This window comes from Leptonotus elevatus, chromosome 15 (genome assembly GCF_054856555.1).
Source record: "Leptonotus elevatus isolate MCC_2025b chromosome 15, RoL_Lele_1.0, whole genome shotgun sequence".
Taxonomy (NCBI): Eukaryota; Metazoa; Chordata; class Actinopteri; order Syngnathiformes; family Syngnathidae; genus Leptonotus; species Leptonotus elevatus.
The window spans coordinates 13957129-13977457 of NC_141253.1; the positions used below are offsets into that span (position 1 = coordinate 13957129).

The window sequence follows — 20329 nt, forward strand, 5'->3', positions numbered from 1 at the left end:
CGTTTTTCAGACTAATTATTATTGAGTCTGCCATTTATTAAATCATTTCCACATTACATGACAGTTCCTAAACAACAAAGTGAAAGCTACATATTAGTGGTCCACTCATGTTTGCACAGTGGGATTTTGTCCTGGTTTGGCTTCAGTCAGACACACAGACGCAACAGGTTTCCATCCACACACACACACACACACACGCACGCACGCACGCACGCACGCACGCACAGCCAAATATTTAGGCTTTCCATCTTAATGACAGCAACTGTAATAATGTACAGCATATATCAGATGTAGAAAATGACCACCCTTGTTTGTGCGCACACTTCAGCAATTTCTCAAGCCTTACGAGAGTGTGTGTGTAACAGGAGACGTGAAGTGCTCACCACACACGGTGGGAAATATTTGGGATGGTTTCCCTCAGAATGTTTTGGCGTGCCTATGGAATGCCCCCCCCCCCTCCCCTCCCCCTCTTAACGGTCTCTAACTCCTTTTTCTTGCTCCCTGTCATCTCCTGAGAGCAGGGGCAGTGGGAAACCGGTAAATCACATTGATGTAGCCTTGGATATGCAAAGAGAATATTAATGCAGAGGTAAAAAAATAATAATAAAAAGAGGTATTGGATCTTTGTCTTAGTTTGTGAAATCGGACGGGCAACTTTGCGCATTAATGATGCCTTAATAGATATATTTTCCATGATACCAGAGCATCAATATGTAGTTATGATATCGGCATACTTTTCTTCAAATAAAACTCTTGGAAGGCCTGCACTGGGGGAATTCCAGTTGCAACGCACCAGACACGTCCACGTGAAAAAATTGTTGCAATAAATGTAATAATATTGGAGATTGGGGTCAAGTTGTATTTTATAATTTGAAAAAAATTGCAGAATTTCCCAAGTTAATGCATGTTAAAGAATAGATAGCTCTTAATATGAGAAGAGAAATGCACTGAGCTGTCACCGTCTTAAAAATGCAATTGTGCCATCTAGTGGCAGAAACATTTCCTCAACACAAATCAATATCAGCACATTACATCTTTTTAGTTTTAACTCAATTTTATGAATTATGAAATTACTGTATAAATGACTAAAAGATGCAGCCATATTTCTATTAGTTTAATATTTTTTCCACTTTTATGTTAACAAGAATATGAAAATTTGTATTGTACAGTTAGTACAAATACAAAATTTCAAGAAAACAGAAATGAGACCAAAAATTACCTGGTGAAACCAGTAGCAGGCCTACATTTGGCTCAGCAGAACTATCACATCTACTAGTAAGAATAGACTTACGGTATATTATTGTTCTTTTCTGATGTTCTTCCTGACTTGAAAGAATTACCCTTCTTTCAAAAATGTTGCACAAAAAAAAAAGCAAAACTTGCATGCTTAATCGTTTCCTTCTGGCTGAAATGAGGTGGTGTTCATTGTCCAAAATTTGTACAGCACTCAAGGCAAATTTTTCCAAAAACCATTAAGTTTATGTTCTTTAAGGTGTTTGAGAATTGAGGTTTCACTGGAAGTATTATTAAGGCCTAATATCAGTTTCTGATGAAGTGGTGTCAGGAGGTCAAGGTTCATCTGCATTCACTGTTCGTTCACAGGCTTGTGCTTCACACGGAGAGATTTATAAGGACCTTTCAAACAATACTGTGGTTTGCAGATGGCGAAATCCCTGAATTCTTTGCAATGCTGCGATGAGAGACATTGTTTGAAATTACAGTTGCATGAGCATATTTGCGGTGGTCTGGAGAAAAAAAATGACAAACATGAATAAAGGGTTGGACAATTCACATGTGCTCTCATATACTCGGGCAACACTATCTTAAAACATGTTGAAACCTTTCACATTCCTTTTGGTTGTCAGCCCACGGCTCTTTACAGATCAAAGCACAAACAAGTTGCCTCATTCTCATTCAGCCTCCTCTTCCATGAGTGGCATCTACCTTGTAGACCCTCTCATAGCTAGCTGCTTGCCACACAATCTTTGTCATAACTAATTGGTGCTATTTTAGTCTGGCTTTATCTCTTAATTCTCATTTACTTTCACTGGTTCCCTTTTGTTTTTTCCCTCCCTGTCATCACCTCTTCTCATTTCTCACCCCTCCCTCCCCTTTTCCTCCCGCTAGCCCCACCGTAGGTCTGACCCCTCCCTCGCGTGGTGTGGCGGTTCCTGTTGCTCTTGTTTTCACTTCCCCAGCAGTCTGGTGCGTGGGAACCAACGTCGCTGCAGCAGCAGCAACACCGTCAATGACTGACTCTCAATTCCTGTCTGTGTGTCAGCATGTGTGCGTGTGTGTGGAAAAGGTACTGAAGTGTGTGTGTGCGTGATAGTGCCAGGAAGCGTTTGTGAGTTTGGGATTTTGTGTGTGTATGCATTTGATCTCACACTAAATGTGATATGTGTTTGCTGGGTCACCGTCTATCTCACAGGCAATCTCGACATGTCTGTAAAAGGCTAGCATCGGACATCTGATGGCACTGAGTTACTGAGCGGAGGTTTATGTGCGTGCATGTATTGCAGGAAAGTATATTGGTGTATGTGGCGCATTAGTGGTAAGGATAGGATATACTGTAGCTAAATAAGGGAAGTGTAATGAAGTGTAAAGCACTGCCAACTCCACCCAGGGACCAAACCCTTTGCAAATTTTTTAAAAAGATGACATTTAAGGACAAAGGACAACGCCGAGATCTGATCGTTGTGGAAATCATAAACAGTGTATTAGTGACAATGATAACTCTGCAGTCTTCGGGACAATCTATTGATTATAAGAATTTAATTTGGTATTTCATTAACTTCAAGTAAGGACCCGAAATGGTTGATCATCGAGCAATATAAATTGTGCATAATAATATAAACTTACATAATATATACAGTTCAGGCCAAAACTTTAAACACACCTCATTCAATGTGTCAATTGCTTTATTCTCATTACTATTTACATTGTAGATTCTCACTGAACGCATTAGAACTAAGAATGAACACATATGTAGTTATGTACTTAACAAAACAGGTGAAATAACTGAAAACATGTTTTAGATCAGGGGTGTCAAACTCATATTAGCTCAAGGGCCACATGGAGGAAAATAAATTACCAAGCGGGCCGGATCGGTAAAATCAATGTATATGACTTAAAAACAATTGGCGTCAATTATACGCAAATGTTCACTATTTGTGGGTTAGCCCTACATTACAGGGCTCAAATGTAATTAAATTGTTCCAAAAATAACACAAATGCAAATGGAACGCAGCAACACTTTGCCTGTATGAGTTCCGGACGTGTTGTAGCTCCCCGTTTTGTGTGTATATTGTTCCCAGAATGCATTGTGTGGCACAGTTAATAAAGTTATAAGTTAATCCTTGTTATATGTGTTTATGTTACAAATAATTTAATTTGTGACATATTTAACACGTTTATGTTGGTCTAAGATTTTTTTTTTTTTAACAAACCGTAACTTTAGGTGGTGTGTAAAATAATGACATCCAGGGCAATTCCATGTACAAGTTGCATTGCTCATCTGAGGATTGCTTGTGAAATTATGAATTTATAGGTTTTGATTGTGGCCATCTGATTAATTAGTCCGGCTACTAATTTTTTTTTTTTACTTTACAAAATCATCTTGCGGGGTATCGATACTCGTGCCGGTGGCCGATACCAGTATTGAAATATCAGCCGCCCTCTAGTGGCCATTTTACGATAAGGAACTGGAAATGAGAGCAATAGAAAATTTCCATTAATTAATTTTTGGGGGAAAATATTATATTGGAATAGAAAGGTCTTTCTTTAAAATTTTATGTAGTAGTGGTAGCTGTATTTTATATCTTATCGGTGACTATTCAAGAGTTGAATATCGGTATCGGTGTGGAAAAAAAGTGGTATCCAACATCCCTACAAAAAATAATTGCGAAGCACTGAGTTAGGTTGTTAATAATGTTTGGTAAAATCATCTTTATGATAATGACAATACTCTGGGTCTGTTGGGGTATACTGCATGGTAACGTATCTATGGGTGAATTTCCCCCATAGTATTAGAAAATTTAAATAGAGAAATATTTATAATATCCAAAGCAGTAGTGTAGTCCAGGGACTACGCGGGTATACGGCGTATACCCACTTCTTTTTCAGTCAATTTTGCGTCTACCCACTTCTAAATCCTAAATTTAGCATCTACCAACTTCTGAATCCTCATTGATGCGCAGTTTTTGCGCACCATTGACCCATTCAGCTGGCCTGCACTCGTTGGTTAATTAAAGACATGAGGACTGATGCGCCAATCAGAGAATGAGTTGGGCGGGTCATGCCGAGGACTTTATTGCTAAGACGTGCGGCGCCAATGCCACTCCAGTTGATTGACAGGTCACTCCGTCTCCAGATCCAAAGCATGAAAAATCCAGTATTTCATAACCTTCATATTGCTAAAGAAATATTGCACTTACATATGAGTGCAGATCCACTGAGATTGTTTTTTTTTCTTCATTGTTCACACACCTTTTTTAGTTGAGTGTGACAATGTGATGCAACCACACAATTCATCATGCAAGCTCCAGTGCACACAGAAATGACATTTGTTGCTACAGTATACAGTTTCAAGTTACGCTAAAATATTTGATGGGCAAGCCCTCCACACGCACACACCACCTCATCTGAAACAAAAGGTACATCGGAGCAGTTTTAAGCATTCTATCGTCTTTCCAATTATTTCTTTGTATACACACAGGGTCCTTCTACCGCTTTTGCTCCTTTTTGGGATCTCTACAGTGAACACAAATTCCTATGCCTTCCAAATCTGTGTGGCCCATTGATGCACACAGACAAACATGAACCCTTTCCTGGTTGTAAATGCTTAAATCTCTTTTTCTGTCTTTTCTTGCTTATCCTTCCCTTCCCCTATGACATTCAAGTAGCAATGTGTGCTCATGACGGGAGAAGCCCAGAGAAACAAAAAGCTAAGGAACAAACCAATCCTGTGCTTTTCAATCAGATAACAAGGGAGCTAACTTTGCCTGGGTGGGCTGTAGCAATGCCCCAAGGGCTTGGACTTCCTATTAAACTTTGATTATTTTAGCATCATATTTAGTATTCCCAATTGAGCCTTAACACTCTAAAGCACATTGTTGGTAGATTTTTACATTTAGAATAAATAGACGGAATTTCTGACAGACTTATTTTAGCACATACATATTTTATCACGCTAGCCTGGTGAGACACAAAGTGACAAAGTTTGTAATATACTGTATAAACTGCGGTGGTGTTACAGGTGGTATAAAACGCTAAATTATTATACAAGTTCCATTTGGCTTTCCTGTGGCCATAATATATCAAAGTGGCTTCCCTTTGACCAATAAATACTTTAACAGGAGACCATTTGGCCGCTGGTTGTTAAGCTCTTCTTTTTTTTTTTTAGCTTTGAGTGTTATGAGGCATCATCCTAACCTCCAGACAGGAAGTGGTGGTCCAGGTTTGACTACATTTTGGGGACCTGACAAAACAGCACCATGTGGTGTATCTTGAAACTTTTGTGTGTGTGTGGGGGGGGGGGGGGCACAAGGAGCAGAAGAGAACACCCAAGTTTAGTAAAAGCTTTGGAAAGATACACCCTTCCAGTCATCAGCACGCATTGCACACACAGTTCTCAAAACAGCCACCCACAAAGATATCGACAGGTCAGATGCAATACATCAACTTGAAACGCATGGCGGCCAAACACTACCAAGTAACCCCCCGGTAATCAATCAATTGTAGAGAGTTTCTGTATCAAAAAAGTTGATCAACCCAATAATTTTAATCAAATTGCTGTCATGAATGGGAAAATTTGTTAAAATAATTATATACAGAATAGGCCCATTTTGTGACCTCAAGTACAAATACATTCTATTTGAATGTGATCCAGATAAAATGGTACACACCTTTGCAGCAGTGGCATGCAATTAATTAATTAATAATAATAATAATAATGCAATCGGATTTATATAGCGCTTTTCTAGACACTCAAAGACGCTTTACAATGGAATGGATACATTATTCTATTCATGCACTCACACATTCACACTGTGGTGGCGTTAAGCTACTTAAGTAGCCACAGCTGCTCTGGGGCAGGATGACGGAAGCGTGGCTGCCAGTGTGCGCCTACGGCCCCTTCGACCACCACCAAACATTCGCACCTTCCATACACCAGTATGAGTAGCACTGGAGGCAATGTGTGTGAAGTGCCTTGCCCAAGGACACAACGACACATGACTTGGGGAGAACAGGGATCGAACAGCCGACCTTCTGGTTACTGAATGACCGTCTCTACACCCTGAGCCACGGCCACCCCAATTTAATAATTTATTAATCATTATTCTGTCATTAGTGAAAATTGTCAATAATAATAAATTGTTTTATTATACTGTAATTCATAATTTATATTCAGACAGTTAAAATACAATTAGTTTTAATCTCACACTAAATGTTCCCACATTAATTCTCTAATAAAACAGTAAAGGCAACATAGACCTGCTGCATATAAGTTTCTTACCAAACATATTATGTTTGATAACTATGCAAAGCTCATGTTACAAACACTTAGATGAACAACTTGAACATTTTTCCTACCTGGCAGCGACTGAATATATCAGAAGGAGTTGGCCGGACGTTGAAGTGTCTGAGCACTCGGACAGCTTGGTCTCTGGCCTTTTCCGAGCAGTCCAGCGCCAGACAGCGGCCTTCGCCCACCTGAGACTTCAACTGTCATGATACAAATATAGGCACCAATGAATCCAAGGAAACTGAGCATTTGTAAATAGAGTTTTGAATTTGTTTCTTACCGTCTGGTATGGTTGTCCACATGTGAGTATAACACGGTATTCGGCTTGTGCTAACTGGACAAAAGAACACACAAGTCAATGATCAGAAACAACCTTTTGTTGGTCAGCCATGTTAACATAATACAACATATTTGGTTGTGGTTGTCATTGTGCATCTTACATATATTATAGGGCTGTCGATTATTTTGGAAATTATCCCATTGATTACTCAATACAGAATTTAGCTGATAGTTATGAACACAGATAGATACGACACCGTCTTTTGAGCCGTGTGTCTATGGAGATGCAAAGCTAGGATGGGCAAAGGCAGTGCATTCCGTGTATGGATGGCAAGAAAACAGGAAAAAAAAGGTCAGGTGGAGGGAATTATGACTAATTACAAATATCAGTCAGTGTTAGTCAGTTAGCATCTGAACATTATTTAGGGCTATTCAAAAGCACTTAAAATGGCGGCTGGATTAATATTCTTGAAACTGACTACCTTTTAATCTGAGTTTGAATGTGATTAGTTCATTTTGAACACAGCTAAATCCCCAATTTAAGAGGGTGTGCATACTTGTGCAACCAAATTATCTCAATTGTTTTATTTTGACTTCCCTCCCAAAAAGTTTTTTTTTTTCCCCAATTGAGTTGCCAAATGCCAGGTTTTTGTAACAGACAACAACATGAGACCAAGTGTATCTAGACTTTTTATATCCACTGGACACCTGATGGTACTGGGCATTACAACAACAGGAAGCAAAAATGGAAGAAATATATGTGTAATGGGGAATAGGGTTGATCCAGAAATTATTTTTGCCTCATGAGGTACGAACAGAGCTGTGACAAAAGCGGGTTTACCTGTGTGTAAGGTATTGCACAATGCCATGACCGGGGTGCTAAGAATAACATGTGAAACTCACCTATGCCAACCTTTTGTGTAACTATTTTATATGCTATACAGGCTCACATTGTTGCTGAGACATTAGTCATGCACTGATACTGCAATTTTGATGAGATCTCAGTTTAAAAGAGGCTTGACTTGTTCATCTCAAATTAGCTTGATTGGGTTTAGGTCTGGGCTTTCAGGTTATAGGTTTCAAGAATATTAATCCAGCTGAGCAAAATTTAATTATTGAGCCTTCATTTTTTAGATACATGTGTAATTGCGCCATTTTTGACTAACGTACCTTTGCAGCTACTCTGTGGTCATCATTATTCTCCAAAATGACCACATCGACTCCCAAACAGCGCAAGTACCTCCCGAGGCCTTGCAGCATGTTGTCACACACCACCCGCAACTGCTGGGGGGCCATAGGAGCAGGAGGGGAGTCTTCAGGGGGCTCCTTGCCACACAGGAGGCCTTTCTCAGTGTCAGAGCAAGGGGGACTGACCCATTGAGCCCCCTGACATTCCTAAATGGACAGAGACAATAATGCGATACTTAAGTGATCCCCACAGGGGGATTTTCTTTTCACTTGCAGAAGAGAGCTGGGAGGTCAAAGCACAGGGTGAGCTATACAACCAACCACCCCCGGCGCTGCTAGAGTGTCTTGGTCAAACACGCATTGTTCCCACCCGCAGGTTTGATGCCCCAACCCAGATTCTTTACTTGGGATCGTTCCATTTTGTGTCACTCACACGCTCAAAGAAGTAGTAGTAGTACAAGTACTAGCACATTATTTATTCCCAGTCTGCCATGGAGGTTGCTTTCATCTTTGCGACTCCGTCCACCTTTGCTGTTTATTTGTTATTTTTTACTATAGAAATCAGGATTGAATATTAGTGTAGATCGAAACAAGATTTATTAATAATATAAGCAACCTATTACATCTGACTTTGGTCAATGAAGTTGTGCTGGTGGTCACAATGTTGTAGTGTGTGTGTGCGCGCGCGTGTGTGTGTGTGTGTGTGTGTGTGTGTGTGTGTGTGTGTGTGTGTGTGTGTGTGTGTGTAAGGCCCAGAAGAGACCAGTTGAGAAACCCCATCCTTTATACAGCTACAGAGTATCCCTTCAGCCATCTTCTGGATGTTCTCAAGCATTCTAATAGTGAGTGAATGAAAACATCAAGATAGGAGTTGCTTTATCTATTGGTGGGAATATGTTAAAGGAAATTGTGCTTGTGAAGGGGGGGGGGGTGAATAAATTGTAAGAAACAGATACTTTGTCGAGCTCGAACCTCTTTGTTGCTGGTGTGATTCATCTTCTTGTTTTTTTTTTCTTTCTGCTTTGCCTCTCCATTCTTCTTGGGTTGTGTTAAAGAGATGGAGAGCAAATTGCTTGGAAGCCCAAAGTTGGTGTGGTTAGCAGAGAGCACAGAATACACATCCAACAAACAGTAAGCATCCGTCACTGAAAAGGAGTGAGAGGAGGTGAATTCAGTAGCAAGCAGTTAGTGAGGGAATATGCTGATTAGTCATAAAGTGACATTTGGGTGCTATTGAGTGACTCACCTGCATATCTGATTTGGCTGACACGCAGCGGCCGTTTCTTCCAGTTGGACATTTGCTCGGTCTTGTCGAGGGCCTTTCCCAGGACCTGTTGCACTAGCAGACTCAGGCCTTTTTCAGTAGAGTCCTCGCCCACCAGCACCTCCTTAGGGCCACAGTGAGCGCTGTTCACTTTGCCACACTTGATCTAAATAGGGCATTGTTCAAATGCAACGACTATTAGATTTACTAAAGCTTGACAAATTCCCATAAAAGTGCAGACTATAAGACACAACTTTTACCCCCATGCTTTAACCCCTGCATTGGAAAAAATTATGCATCTTATTTGCAGACTTTCCCACTGCTTCTTCAGCAAATCATATTTACTGTACTTTTTTTTTTTTACATTTAAGTGTCAATGCAGTCTTTAGATATTCTGTTTTATACTCATATTGATCAAGGATATTCCATATTCTGATGGTGAATTTTAATTTCCAGTTATTTCTTTTGCAGCCATCAAATGGAAAAATGTATAAGCCTTCTTTGAGGTCTGCATGCTTTGAATTTACTTGCTCCACTTAAACTACCCTAAGAAATTATATATACACCACAATTACTATATTACCTTTCGGTGTACATCAAGAAGATCAAGCATCCCCTCTAGTTTTAATGGCTTCTCCAGAAATTGAGGCCAAGTGGACTTGATACACTTGAGATCTCCGGCCATGCCATAACCTGATGAACACACATGCTTCTAGGAATATCTGCGCAAATCTCTTAAAATGAAACCATTTCTATTGTCGAAGTTTGTTGCTTACCCACTTTAAGGACATTTTGTTCAGAGAAAAAACGTCTAATGAATGCAATGGTCTCTGGATGCTGACAAAATCCATTTGCACAGAGGTCTAATAGGAAAACAGTGTCAAAAGTCGCGAGCTGTATCAGGGCAACTTGCTGAGCTGAGCTGCAGCCAAACGTGGGCTGCCACTCCATATCAACTCCTACTACCCCGCCACTCTGAAAAAAGAAAAGGTACATCATTTAATCACAATCATTTTTGATCTTCACTTGATGTTTTTTTGTCTTCACCTTAAGGAGCGTGTCACTACAACTTTGAAGGGCTTCCAGGGTGTCCACGTGCTGAACCCTCTCTTTGGAGAGGGGTGCCTGGTAGAACTTCTGATAATGAGCTTCAGATGGCATCCATTCCTCACTGTGTGCGGAACCGCATGCATACCTGAGTAGATGTGACAGAGGAATATGAGGACTAACACATCAAAATAATGTCATTTCAGTTTGCTCCACAATGTTCACATATGCTAAAAAATACTTAATTTCCCTAACATGGGTTGTATGGCAAAAAAGAAAGAAAGAAAAAAGCCCATTGTAAATTTTCTAAGATGGGTGTGTCGATGCCATGTTGTGTAATTCATCTAAAAGAAAGTTGAATCATTCGGATTGTGAGAAAATGGGGATGTGGTTAACCAAACAAGAGTGAAAATATTCCTCTTTTTTTTTGTTTACAAAATTGGATCCGTATGTACGCACCACAATTGGCATAACAGATACAGAGAAACCTCCCGCAAAATTTTTTCCCGTTGAGCTGGGTCATATTTGGAATTATTTGTTTCAAACATCATCAAATCCAAACTAATTGTACAATGTTTTCAATGTCATACAATATAACCTATAAGCATAGGTTTTAGTAACTGTCACATCACATGAAGAAATTAATTCAACCACTAATAGTATGTAAAGTATAACACACATAGAAGACTACCTTTTGATCATATTATATATAAGTCTACATCATCTGTCAGTGTTCCTTCTCATGAAACAGAGGCAACAGATCGACACAAACGCATAACCGCAGCCATAGTAGATCCAAATGAAAGTCCTTTGTACACAAAAGATGGTCGACACCGGGTGTGGATGAAAATCATAACCATGTCTTAACAGAGACAACACCTGACTACAAGTGATCAGCTCCAGTTATGACAAGGAACAGCTTGGAAATGCTGGATAAAAGTACTTAGATGCCAAAGGTAACTTTCATCTATCCATCCCCCCAATTCTTTTTTTTACACTGCTGACGTTGATTCTTATTTAGGGACATGGATAAGCTGGAGCCTTAACTTAACTTTGGGGGTGAAAGGAAGGGAACACCCTTGCAGATCACAAAGACTAAGTGCTACAATAACATATTGTAATGTCCTAAATGGTTAGGACATTTGAGGGATATTTATGCAAAAAAATAAGGTTGAATCGCAAATTTAAGGCAGTTGACTTTGGAGGTTCGATGCATTTATAATCATTTTTGGTTGACTCACTGCTGTAGCTCGGGTGATAAACTCTGCTGGGTCTCCCAAACTTCAAAGGGCAGTCTGTGCCTGGGAAGGCGATATCTCAGGGACCACTGAGCAGCTTTTTCAAGTCCGCCGTACTTCAGCAACATCTTCACCAACTGGATCTGGAGCTCAAGGTCATCTGCCACTACGGTCTGGATGTTGATGACACACACAAAACAGTCTGTTGTGGAAAGAATACTTTTGCACATGATCATAAACTTAAAGATGACACCTACCTGCACATGGTCACTCCAATTGTGCTCTGCCATGCTGTTCTAAAAAGAAAAGAGCAGGTGAAGTAATTTTTGATTGACATTTTGCAGAGATAAAATTAGTTTTATCCCCTATAAATAACAGCCCAAAAATGTGTCTGTGGGAAGAGGGGGGGATTTTTGCGATTGAGGTCCTACCACCATCCTATGATAGGTGAATTTAAAATATGTTTATGCAAATAGAGCTACAGGTGGTTCAATTCTCACTTACATCTACAAATCTCTTGAACATGAGGAACCGAAGCGTATCCTGTCTCCTCTTGTGCAGGGCATTGGGACACGATGCTGCATCAACGAGAACAATATTATCTGATGAATACATAGAGAACAGTCTTTGCAAGCCTGTGAGACACGAGCACATTCACACACCTTGATCAATGTTAAATTTCTCCGCAAGTCGGAAAACATGTTTTGTCAGTACTTTGGGCTGGATCTGAGCAAGGCTGGTTCTGGACATGGAGAGGTGAGGAAAACACCTGATGAAACACACAAATAGTGAACTTTTGTTCACATTTTGTCTTTTTGGACTTTAAAATGTGCACCGTACTTGCTCATCACGTCTTTCGCTGAGAAATTGGTGTGGCACCATGAGTCAAGCAGAAAGACCAGTTGCTGTTCCAGATGAACGTGTCCTGTAACGAAGCTCTCTGCTAACGACAACTTGTCCTGGAAGATGAGTGGGATGCATACCTGCAGAGGACATTTTGACAACAGTCAGTATGCTAGACTTCAAATTTAAATGAAACATAGAAAACTGGGCATACATAGTTGAATCTAGAAATGTCTGCCCACCAATCATGTATGAAATTAAACAACCAAGTGAATATGTTATCTGCCTGTTTTTGAAAATATGTCTGTGAATGACCAGCACTAGTTAATTTGCACTAATTTATAAAATTGCCCCTATACCAAGTTTCTTTGCCGATGAAACGAACAATTAAGGTGTGTGTACAGTGTGTGTGTGTAAGTGACACAGGGGGAGATGGACAAACACCAGCCGACAAGACAAAAAGTGGACTGTAAATATAAAATCTAGATTTTTCCAGTCATTCCGGACGATTGCAATTTTACTGCCAATAATGTATACTGACTCTAAATCAGTTTTAACAAACTTAACATTCATAGTTTGTGTTTAAATGCCACAATTAAGTAGTTGGTAGCTATTGTAAACATGTATTGTAAACCACCCAGCCAGCATTCTGCCAAAATTACAACTCACAATAATATTTGACGTATGAGAACATAAGAACTAAAAGATTTAGTACATATTCAATTATTCTATTTTTAAAATGACAATCAATCAAATTAATTCGATTTATTGCCCAGCCCTGGTGTAAGTCTTGATCCTTGAGGTATTTTGACAAAAGTCTGTCACAGACATGCACAAATGCAGTTTTTTAAAGGACATTTTCAAGGCTAGATTAATCAAATATAACCATGTGATGTGCGACTCACCTCCTCCATATTAAGTTCATTCTGCAAATTCAGCTTTATACCGAAAACTGCTGCCTGTTAGGAAACAAAAGAGGTAATTTGATGTATTGTAGAACACTTTTTTTTTCTTTTTTTTTTGCATTGTACAAGACCTTCACAAAAGTGTTGACATGCAAAACTCGCCTCTTTGTAGCATTTAAGGGCCAGCAGCTTCACGACGTGCTGTCGCAAGGTAGCTGGATCCAAAGTGGCCAGCTGGTAGATATCTATGAGACTTTCAAAAAAACTGGTCTGGGTGTCATTGAGGAGGAAAAGAGCCTGATGCTTGAGGGCTGTCGCTTGTTTCTCTGGAAGTGAAGTCAACGTAACCTGTGATGATGATAAAATGAAACCTAGTCAATAAAGTTAATTAGTAAGCAGATTTATGTTGTATGGTTAGTTGTCAGTAGAAAGCAGGCTCAGTATCTATTACTGTACTTGGGTATCTATTACTTTAAAGGGAAAGTCAACCCAAAAAACTGCTTTACAATAAGATGTTCTATGCAGCCCCACTAATCAAAACATGGTATTCTGATTAAAACTGTATTTGTGGAATATGAATTAAGCAGCAAGATCCACCTGTTTTTATCCATCCCAGGGGGTGGCCATCTTGCCACTTTATTATGTTTTTTTTGGGGGGGAGCACTCACACACACATATATATATGGTCTCCCAGGCGGGAAGCGAACTCACGCCAACCTGCACCGAAGGCAAGTGACGGTAACCACCCGGAGCCCATCTTGCCACTTTATGTTGACTGAAAATGTCATCAAAGTTGCTTGGAGCTCAGGTAACGACCAATCAAGGCTCACCTGTTTTCTGAGTTTGTCCATTTTACATTTGCAAGCTGAGCTGATTGGGTGGTGGCTGAGCCCTGAGAAACTGTGATGTCATTTTCAGGCCACAGCAAGTGGCAAAATGGCCACCCCCTGAGATGGAGGAAAACGGGTGGATTTTGCTGCTTTATTCATATTCCACAAATGCAATATTAATCACAATGCCGTGTTTAGACTAGACGGGAACGCATAGAACATATTATTGTAACAAACATTTTTGACTTCACTTCCCCTTTAATATAAGATCTCCATGAACTAAGAAATTGCCTGCTAACATTCGAAAGGACAAACACAGTTTTTTTGGTCGTTTTTGCTAGCAATTCTAGATAAAAATGCTGTGGAGGACTTTATTTTAATACTAATCAGAATACATACGTATTATTGTAAAGAACAAGTTTTGGGTTGAATTTTTAAAAAAGAAACAAAACAATTATAACAGAAGTTATACAATGGTTGTACTCAAAAGGAGCAGGTCAAAGTTCAGAGAATTTATAATAATCCTACCCCTTAATTTCCACTATTTGATTATACAGACTTCCCTTTTAATGATAAAAATAATCTAGAGAAACCTTTCTAAATGGGGACTCGAAAATGTGCTTAAAATGTGTTATACTTGGGAAAGAAACAAAACATGTACAGAAAAATTTATATAGAGGAACATTAGAATCTCGTCAACCTGGGGATGTTTCTTTAGCCAGCTCTGGAATTCCTTGAAGATGTGGGCCCCTAAGGTGTTGCCCCGAGCCTTCTGTTTGGATGGAGAGCACTCTAGGATTGTTAGGAAGGCCTCCAAGGGATTGTCCAGCTCTGAAAATCCCTTCTGGGCTGCCAAATGGAGCTGCGGGATGAAAACACAAATGGAAGGAAGAGGGAGATGAGAAGTCAGATACAAGGGAGAAGCAAAAGTGAAGGACACATTTTAGATTTAAAGACTGGAGCCACTATGTGCAATATTTAAATATGAAAAATTTTGCATATCCAAATATAAACTGTTAAAAGTTATAGCTTGAAAACAAGCATCCCAGTAAATGTAACGTCAGCTTTTTGCTTTTCTTTTGTTTTCCGTGATGCCGCAACTGAAGGGTACCAGTGATGGCAAAAAGAAGAAAATGTTGATTGATGGAACTTATTACCGACTGAAATGGCAAGGCATGGTTCAAGCATATACATACAGTATATATACATATTACACACAGCACGCACACACAAGCTAGGGGTCATACATATGGGGCACCTACTTAAGAATACAAACTTTGGCTTTAGAAACTTCATTCAGGAGAAAATAATATCTGTGTGAGAATGTCTGGCGCTGCCTCCTAATTTGCCCAACAGATGTCATTCACTCAATATCCTCCTCACACAGATCTCAAGTTCATTCAGTGCAAATTCCTTCCTTCCTACTGACAGCCACTCTGGTTTCCTCATTAACACACAGAGAGACACACACACACACACACACTGGTGAATTTCATTTAGGTCCAAGTTCTACATCATTCTATTGACTGCTCCTTCCTCTTCAATTGCTTCTTGTAGACAACAGAAAAGCCTCCATATTTTCACCCTTGTTAATAGTAACTCTCACCGTCTGCAGATTGTTCTCGCGCCATAGTTCAAAGAGCTGCTCTCTCAGCACGGCCGGGTCAAGACCTGCGGGGATAAGACACGTGAAGTGGGGTTTCATTCTGACCCTTGACCTCCTTCAACCTGTCAGAGTGAAAACAAATCGAGCTATAGTTGATATTCCTGACTTTTGGAGAAACCAGATACATTTTAAAACAGGTCTTAACACTAAATACAGGCCAATTGAATGAAAAACACAGTAGAAGCCCTCATTACTTTTTAAAGTTGGGCAGGATTCAGCTTGTAATGTGATATACAGGATTTTTGGTCAAAACAGGCATAGCAAAGAAGCTGTGACATCAAACATTATTTCTTTAACAGGCAACCCCAAGCCCCCATAACATCAGTATAACAGCTGAGGTCCTTGGGCAGTAAAGGAACCCGACATCAGTTCTGCATTTCAATACGAAAGTGCATCTTGAAAGGACACATTTTTGAAGGAAAATACAAAAACAAAGGGAACATCTGTCAGCACAATAACACGCTGAATGATTTTTGTCTCAGTTGTAGCTCCTTTTCTATCACTTCACCACCATACCTGCTCCCCCTACCTCCCTTCCTCCTTCCCAGGGCTCGTTTTCCTGTCCTCCGCGCCCTCCCAGCAGCAGCCTCTCTCGATTTTGTCTCGGATTTCCCCAGGAAAGGGCTATGCGCTAGTCATGGTGTAAAAAATAAAAGCCTTCCTGATGCACAGCCTGGGAACGTAGACCCTAGAAGACCTCTCCCTCCTCTGTATTCTCGCCCCTCTTTCACTGTACGTGCCCGTCTTGTGCAGCCCTATAAGTGTCAATAAGTTTAAGGAAAACGGCTTCATTGATCTGACCTAGACCTACGTATACCAATAAAGCATTTTTCTTAAAATTGCATGAAATTAATAGGAATTTCAATTCTTATAATTTCTAGTTTCTGATGGTAAAACAAGCACAACCATCGCAACTACGGATACCTTAAAACAGGGGTGCTCAAGTTCTGTCCTCGAGAGCCCCTATCCAGCCTGTTTCCCTCCTGCAGCATAGCCGAATCTAATAATCAGCTAATCAGCAAGCTTTGCAGAAGCCTGATAACGATCCTGATCATGAATCAGGTGTGTTAGTAGGGAGAAACATGGAAAACAGGCTGGATAGGAGCTCTCAAGGACCGAACTTGAGCACCCCTGCCTTGAAATAAGGCCGGGGATCGGCCCGATATCCATACCTGGCATTAGTACTAGACCATCCCTAATTGAGCATTTGCAAGCTAAATATTTTGTTTTTTAACTAAAGGTTCCTCTGAGGTTTTCTTTTGTTTTACAATTACAAAATGCTCTCACAGACCATCTATGGTTATGTTTTTGTCATCTAGTGCAACCCAAAAATGCCTCACAAACAATAAAAGTCACACTTCCATCTCTATGAAATTCAACACACGGGCGGATCTGCCAGCTTGTTGCCAAGGAACTGCTAAAATAGAGGCAACACAAAGATCAAGTGTGTAAATGGGGCGTTTGGTGTCACTTCAGCCACCAGAACAGCTTCAGTCTGACTTGGCAGCGAGCTTCTGCGAGTGGTTGAGCCCCCCTGGAAAGATGCCATGACATTCCTTAACAAGCACTTTTGTATTTGTTGGATGTGCTGGATAAACCTTTCAACAGGTGCCATTGTAAAGCATCGAGGAGAAGATTAAGAGCACTTGTTGAATCTGAACCTTTATAAAGCAATGTTTGCATATGAATTACTCCTTTGAGTTTGAGCCTCAAGAGCATGATTTTTGAGCCTATGTATAAATGATTAACATACATATGTAGTTCAGGCTTTACAATGATTGACGATACATTTACATAAATAGTACATCAACAGGGAGCCTGATCAATTTGGCTTACACAAAAAGCAACATTCCATTTTTAAATTAAAGACAATTCTGACAACACAAGAAAAAGTACTTGTCGGTTTATGACGAATTCCGTTACTCTGGCAGACATGCTATCTATATTTGTAGGCAAGTTGGAGGATTAACCTATCCTAATGGGGTAGTAAAGTCATATTTACACTAGTAGATAATATTTGTATGAAAAAAACACATTAGCACTTCTAGTACATACATATAAAACTATCAAACATACACCAGCAAGGATAGTGGTGTCTGAGCGGGCATTCTTGTGACATTCGCAACCTCAGTCCAAAATGTCTTACTGTATGTCAGGACCATCATACTGCACTACTGTACTGTAACAGTCATACAAACCCTTTGAATCCGGAGTCAAATGGTTCATTTCTTTCCACCAGCTGGTGAGTTTCTGTCAATCTGGGGAGAAGAAAAAAGAAAATACACTCATTGGACAGCAACATCTCTATGAATAGTGCTCGCATTTATAGAGGAGGGAGTTCAGACTCGCAAACCTGCAATTAACACTGTCGAGAGGGTTGAGATATACTGTATGTTTGAGGGTGTTTTGAAGCCTTTTCTGCATTGCATTAACTCAAGGAAGTAGATTGAGTGGGCCAATGGCAGAGACATATTGGATGTGGCAAAGTGCAGCGATCGCTCAAGATGTTTCAGTCATTTGCTGTTCAGAGATGTAACAACCGTTTTACACAGTCACATCTCATGGGACATGGACTGAACAATGACTTTTGATTGAGGATAAGCTATTAAGCGGTATAGAAAATGGATGGATGGAACTATTCTAGACAATTTGCAAATGTGGCTAATACTAAGAAGTCCCATATAGATGTAAAACTTGGCATTCCTTCTAATGAAAGCAGCCTCTAGACCAGGGGTGGGGAAACTCGGTCCTCGAGGGCCGGAGTCCTGTAGGTTTTAGATGTTTCCCTTCTCCAACACAGCTGATATATGGTCAGCTCATCAGCAAGCTCTGCATAACGCTGATAACGATCCGGTTGATTGGAATCAGCTTGTGATGGAAGAGAGAAACCTCCAAAACCTGCAGGACTCCGGCCCTCAAGGACTGAGTTTGCCCACCCCTGCTCTAAACAAAAGAAGTATTACCTATTTCACTACTGTAAATTGCCCCAACGTAACTGCTCCAATTGTTAGTTGCTTAGCTACCCCATACTATAGTATTCTCAAACATAAAGGGCTGAGAAAGAAGTGAAAATAAATATATTAGAACAGTGTTTGAATGAAAATATACTGTATATTTGATGATTTTACTTTCTTTTTTTTTTTTACTCAAGTACTAAATACATGTTATAAGCTTCGAAGGAAATAGTAGAAGTAGAAAAATCGGATTAATCGCTGTTAATTAATTAGTGTAAAAAAATTGATTGCTTGATAGTACTAGTTATAATATATACAGATTCAACTTTTAGTATGTTTCATCACAGTAACAGTCTTCATTCATGCAATGGTTGCTGTAAACACTCATAAAGCCATTATAAATATATGTTGGTTTGGTACTTTAAACATGTATGGTATAATGAATGAATCGTCATTTTATAAGTGACATATCTGTTCAGTTTCTCATTCTTGTTTTGTTTTTGTTTTCACCGTTGAGCTAGTACTCAGCTTTACTTTTCATGCTGTTTTATTTTATTTTGGGGAAGATTTTATTTGTTTGATTGCCGTACAGTGTCCTTACAACATAGACTTTGTATGTTGTGCTTTAGTTCAGTCTTTTTACTTGTCAGAGTTAATTGACAGAGCTGCCACACCAAATATGGCGGACGCAGTCACTGAATACAGCAACGGGTTAAGTCGCTAAATGAATCATCTATAAAAGCCTATGGGGCGGCCCACCACCTGTAATTTTAATTTATCCTCTATCGCCACCTACTGTTGAAGCTGCGGACCCTATTTACACGATGAAACCCTTTTCCACACACACACAAGAAAAACATTACAAAAAATATCACACTAAACATTGACTCCGAGGACAGTCATAACACACAGTTAATTTCGTGCTAGCTCAACAATTAGCGTTGTAAAACAAACACTAAATCATGGTTGTATGTCTGTCGTGTAAACTGTATCCAGCTCAAACCTAGTGCTAATTCGGGTTAATACTCTTAGAAGCTATAACTATTGAGCACATCTGTCAACAGCAACTAATAGTCATCCCTTTTGTTGTATTAATAACTCAAAACTCACCACATGAGCAATTTTCTCGCTGCAACATTGAGCTACTTCTACTTTTGCTTGCAGTATCACGTTTATAACTTAGTCCTCAATTTGGCTTAAGGGCAAGTCATCATCTGAAATATTTTATGTCATTCTTAATACAGTGAATTGTAAAGTATAAATAACAAATATATAACAATTCGGTCGCAAACAATATATATCCATTCATGAAATATGAAAGAAATGTGATGCATAAGTAGGCATATTTTACCTGCAACCCAAAAACGGGCGGAAATGTTTTTATCCGTACTTCCTGGTTTTGCAGTCACGCTTGCACAGACGATGAACTCATTATTGTCCTCTATGGGCTGAAGCTAGAAGGTAGCCATTTTACAGTGCCACTGCTACTGACAACTGTTTTTTGCTGAAAACACGTCACTCTTTTCGTCAATCATTCGGAGTATATTATCTAAGTATCATTAATCGTGATTTACAGAGGATAGGTTTAC

The 20329-nt window shown here is 39.7% G+C and overlaps 1 protein-coding gene across 8 annotated transcripts in view; it reads right to left on the reverse strand.

Moving 5' to 3' along the window:
* The window catches only part of exd3 (exonuclease 3'-5' domain containing 3), a 47799-nt gene that overhangs the window by 26717 nt on the left and 753 nt on the right, over nucleotides 1–20329 (reverse strand). Inside the window, exons 1-19 of one of the 8 annotated variants that reach the window (XM_086097376.1) lie at nucleotides 20092–20165; nucleotides 17985–18044; nucleotides 15727–15791; nucleotides 14821–14982; nucleotides 13453–13638; nucleotides 13291–13344; nucleotides 12383–12525; nucleotides 12205–12311; nucleotides 12047–12120; nucleotides 11800–11838; nucleotides 11546–11715; nucleotides 10305–10452; nucleotides 10034–10232; nucleotides 9841–9950; nucleotides 9240–9423; nucleotides 8966–9138; nucleotides 7976–8200; nucleotides 6807–6860; nucleotides 6595–6726 (exon numbers count right to left, since the gene is read on the reverse strand). In XM_086097376.1, the coding sequence (XP_085953502.1) occupies nucleotides 6595–6726; nucleotides 6807–6860; nucleotides 7976–8200; nucleotides 8966–9138; nucleotides 9240–9423; nucleotides 9841–9950; nucleotides 10034–10232; nucleotides 10305–10452; nucleotides 11546–11715; nucleotides 11800–11838; nucleotides 12047–12120; nucleotides 12205–12311; nucleotides 12383–12525; nucleotides 13291–13344; nucleotides 13453–13638; nucleotides 14821–14982; nucleotides 15727–15791; nucleotides 17985–18012 (2253 nt within the window). In that variant the 5' untranslated portion in view covers nucleotides 18013–18044; nucleotides 20092–20165. Of the gene's footprint in view, nucleotides 1–6594; nucleotides 6727–6806; nucleotides 6861–7975; nucleotides 8201–8965; nucleotides 9139–9239; nucleotides 9424–9840; nucleotides 9951–10033; nucleotides 10233–10304; nucleotides 10453–11545; nucleotides 11716–11799; nucleotides 11839–12046; nucleotides 12121–12204; nucleotides 12312–12382; nucleotides 12526–13290; nucleotides 13345–13448; nucleotides 13639–14820; nucleotides 14983–15726; nucleotides 15849–17984; nucleotides 18045–19850; nucleotides 19926–20091; nucleotides 20166–20329 lie in introns of those variants that run through there. The other 7 variants (XM_086097377.1, XM_086097380.1, XM_086097373.1 and 4 more) reach the window with 7 other exon arrangements.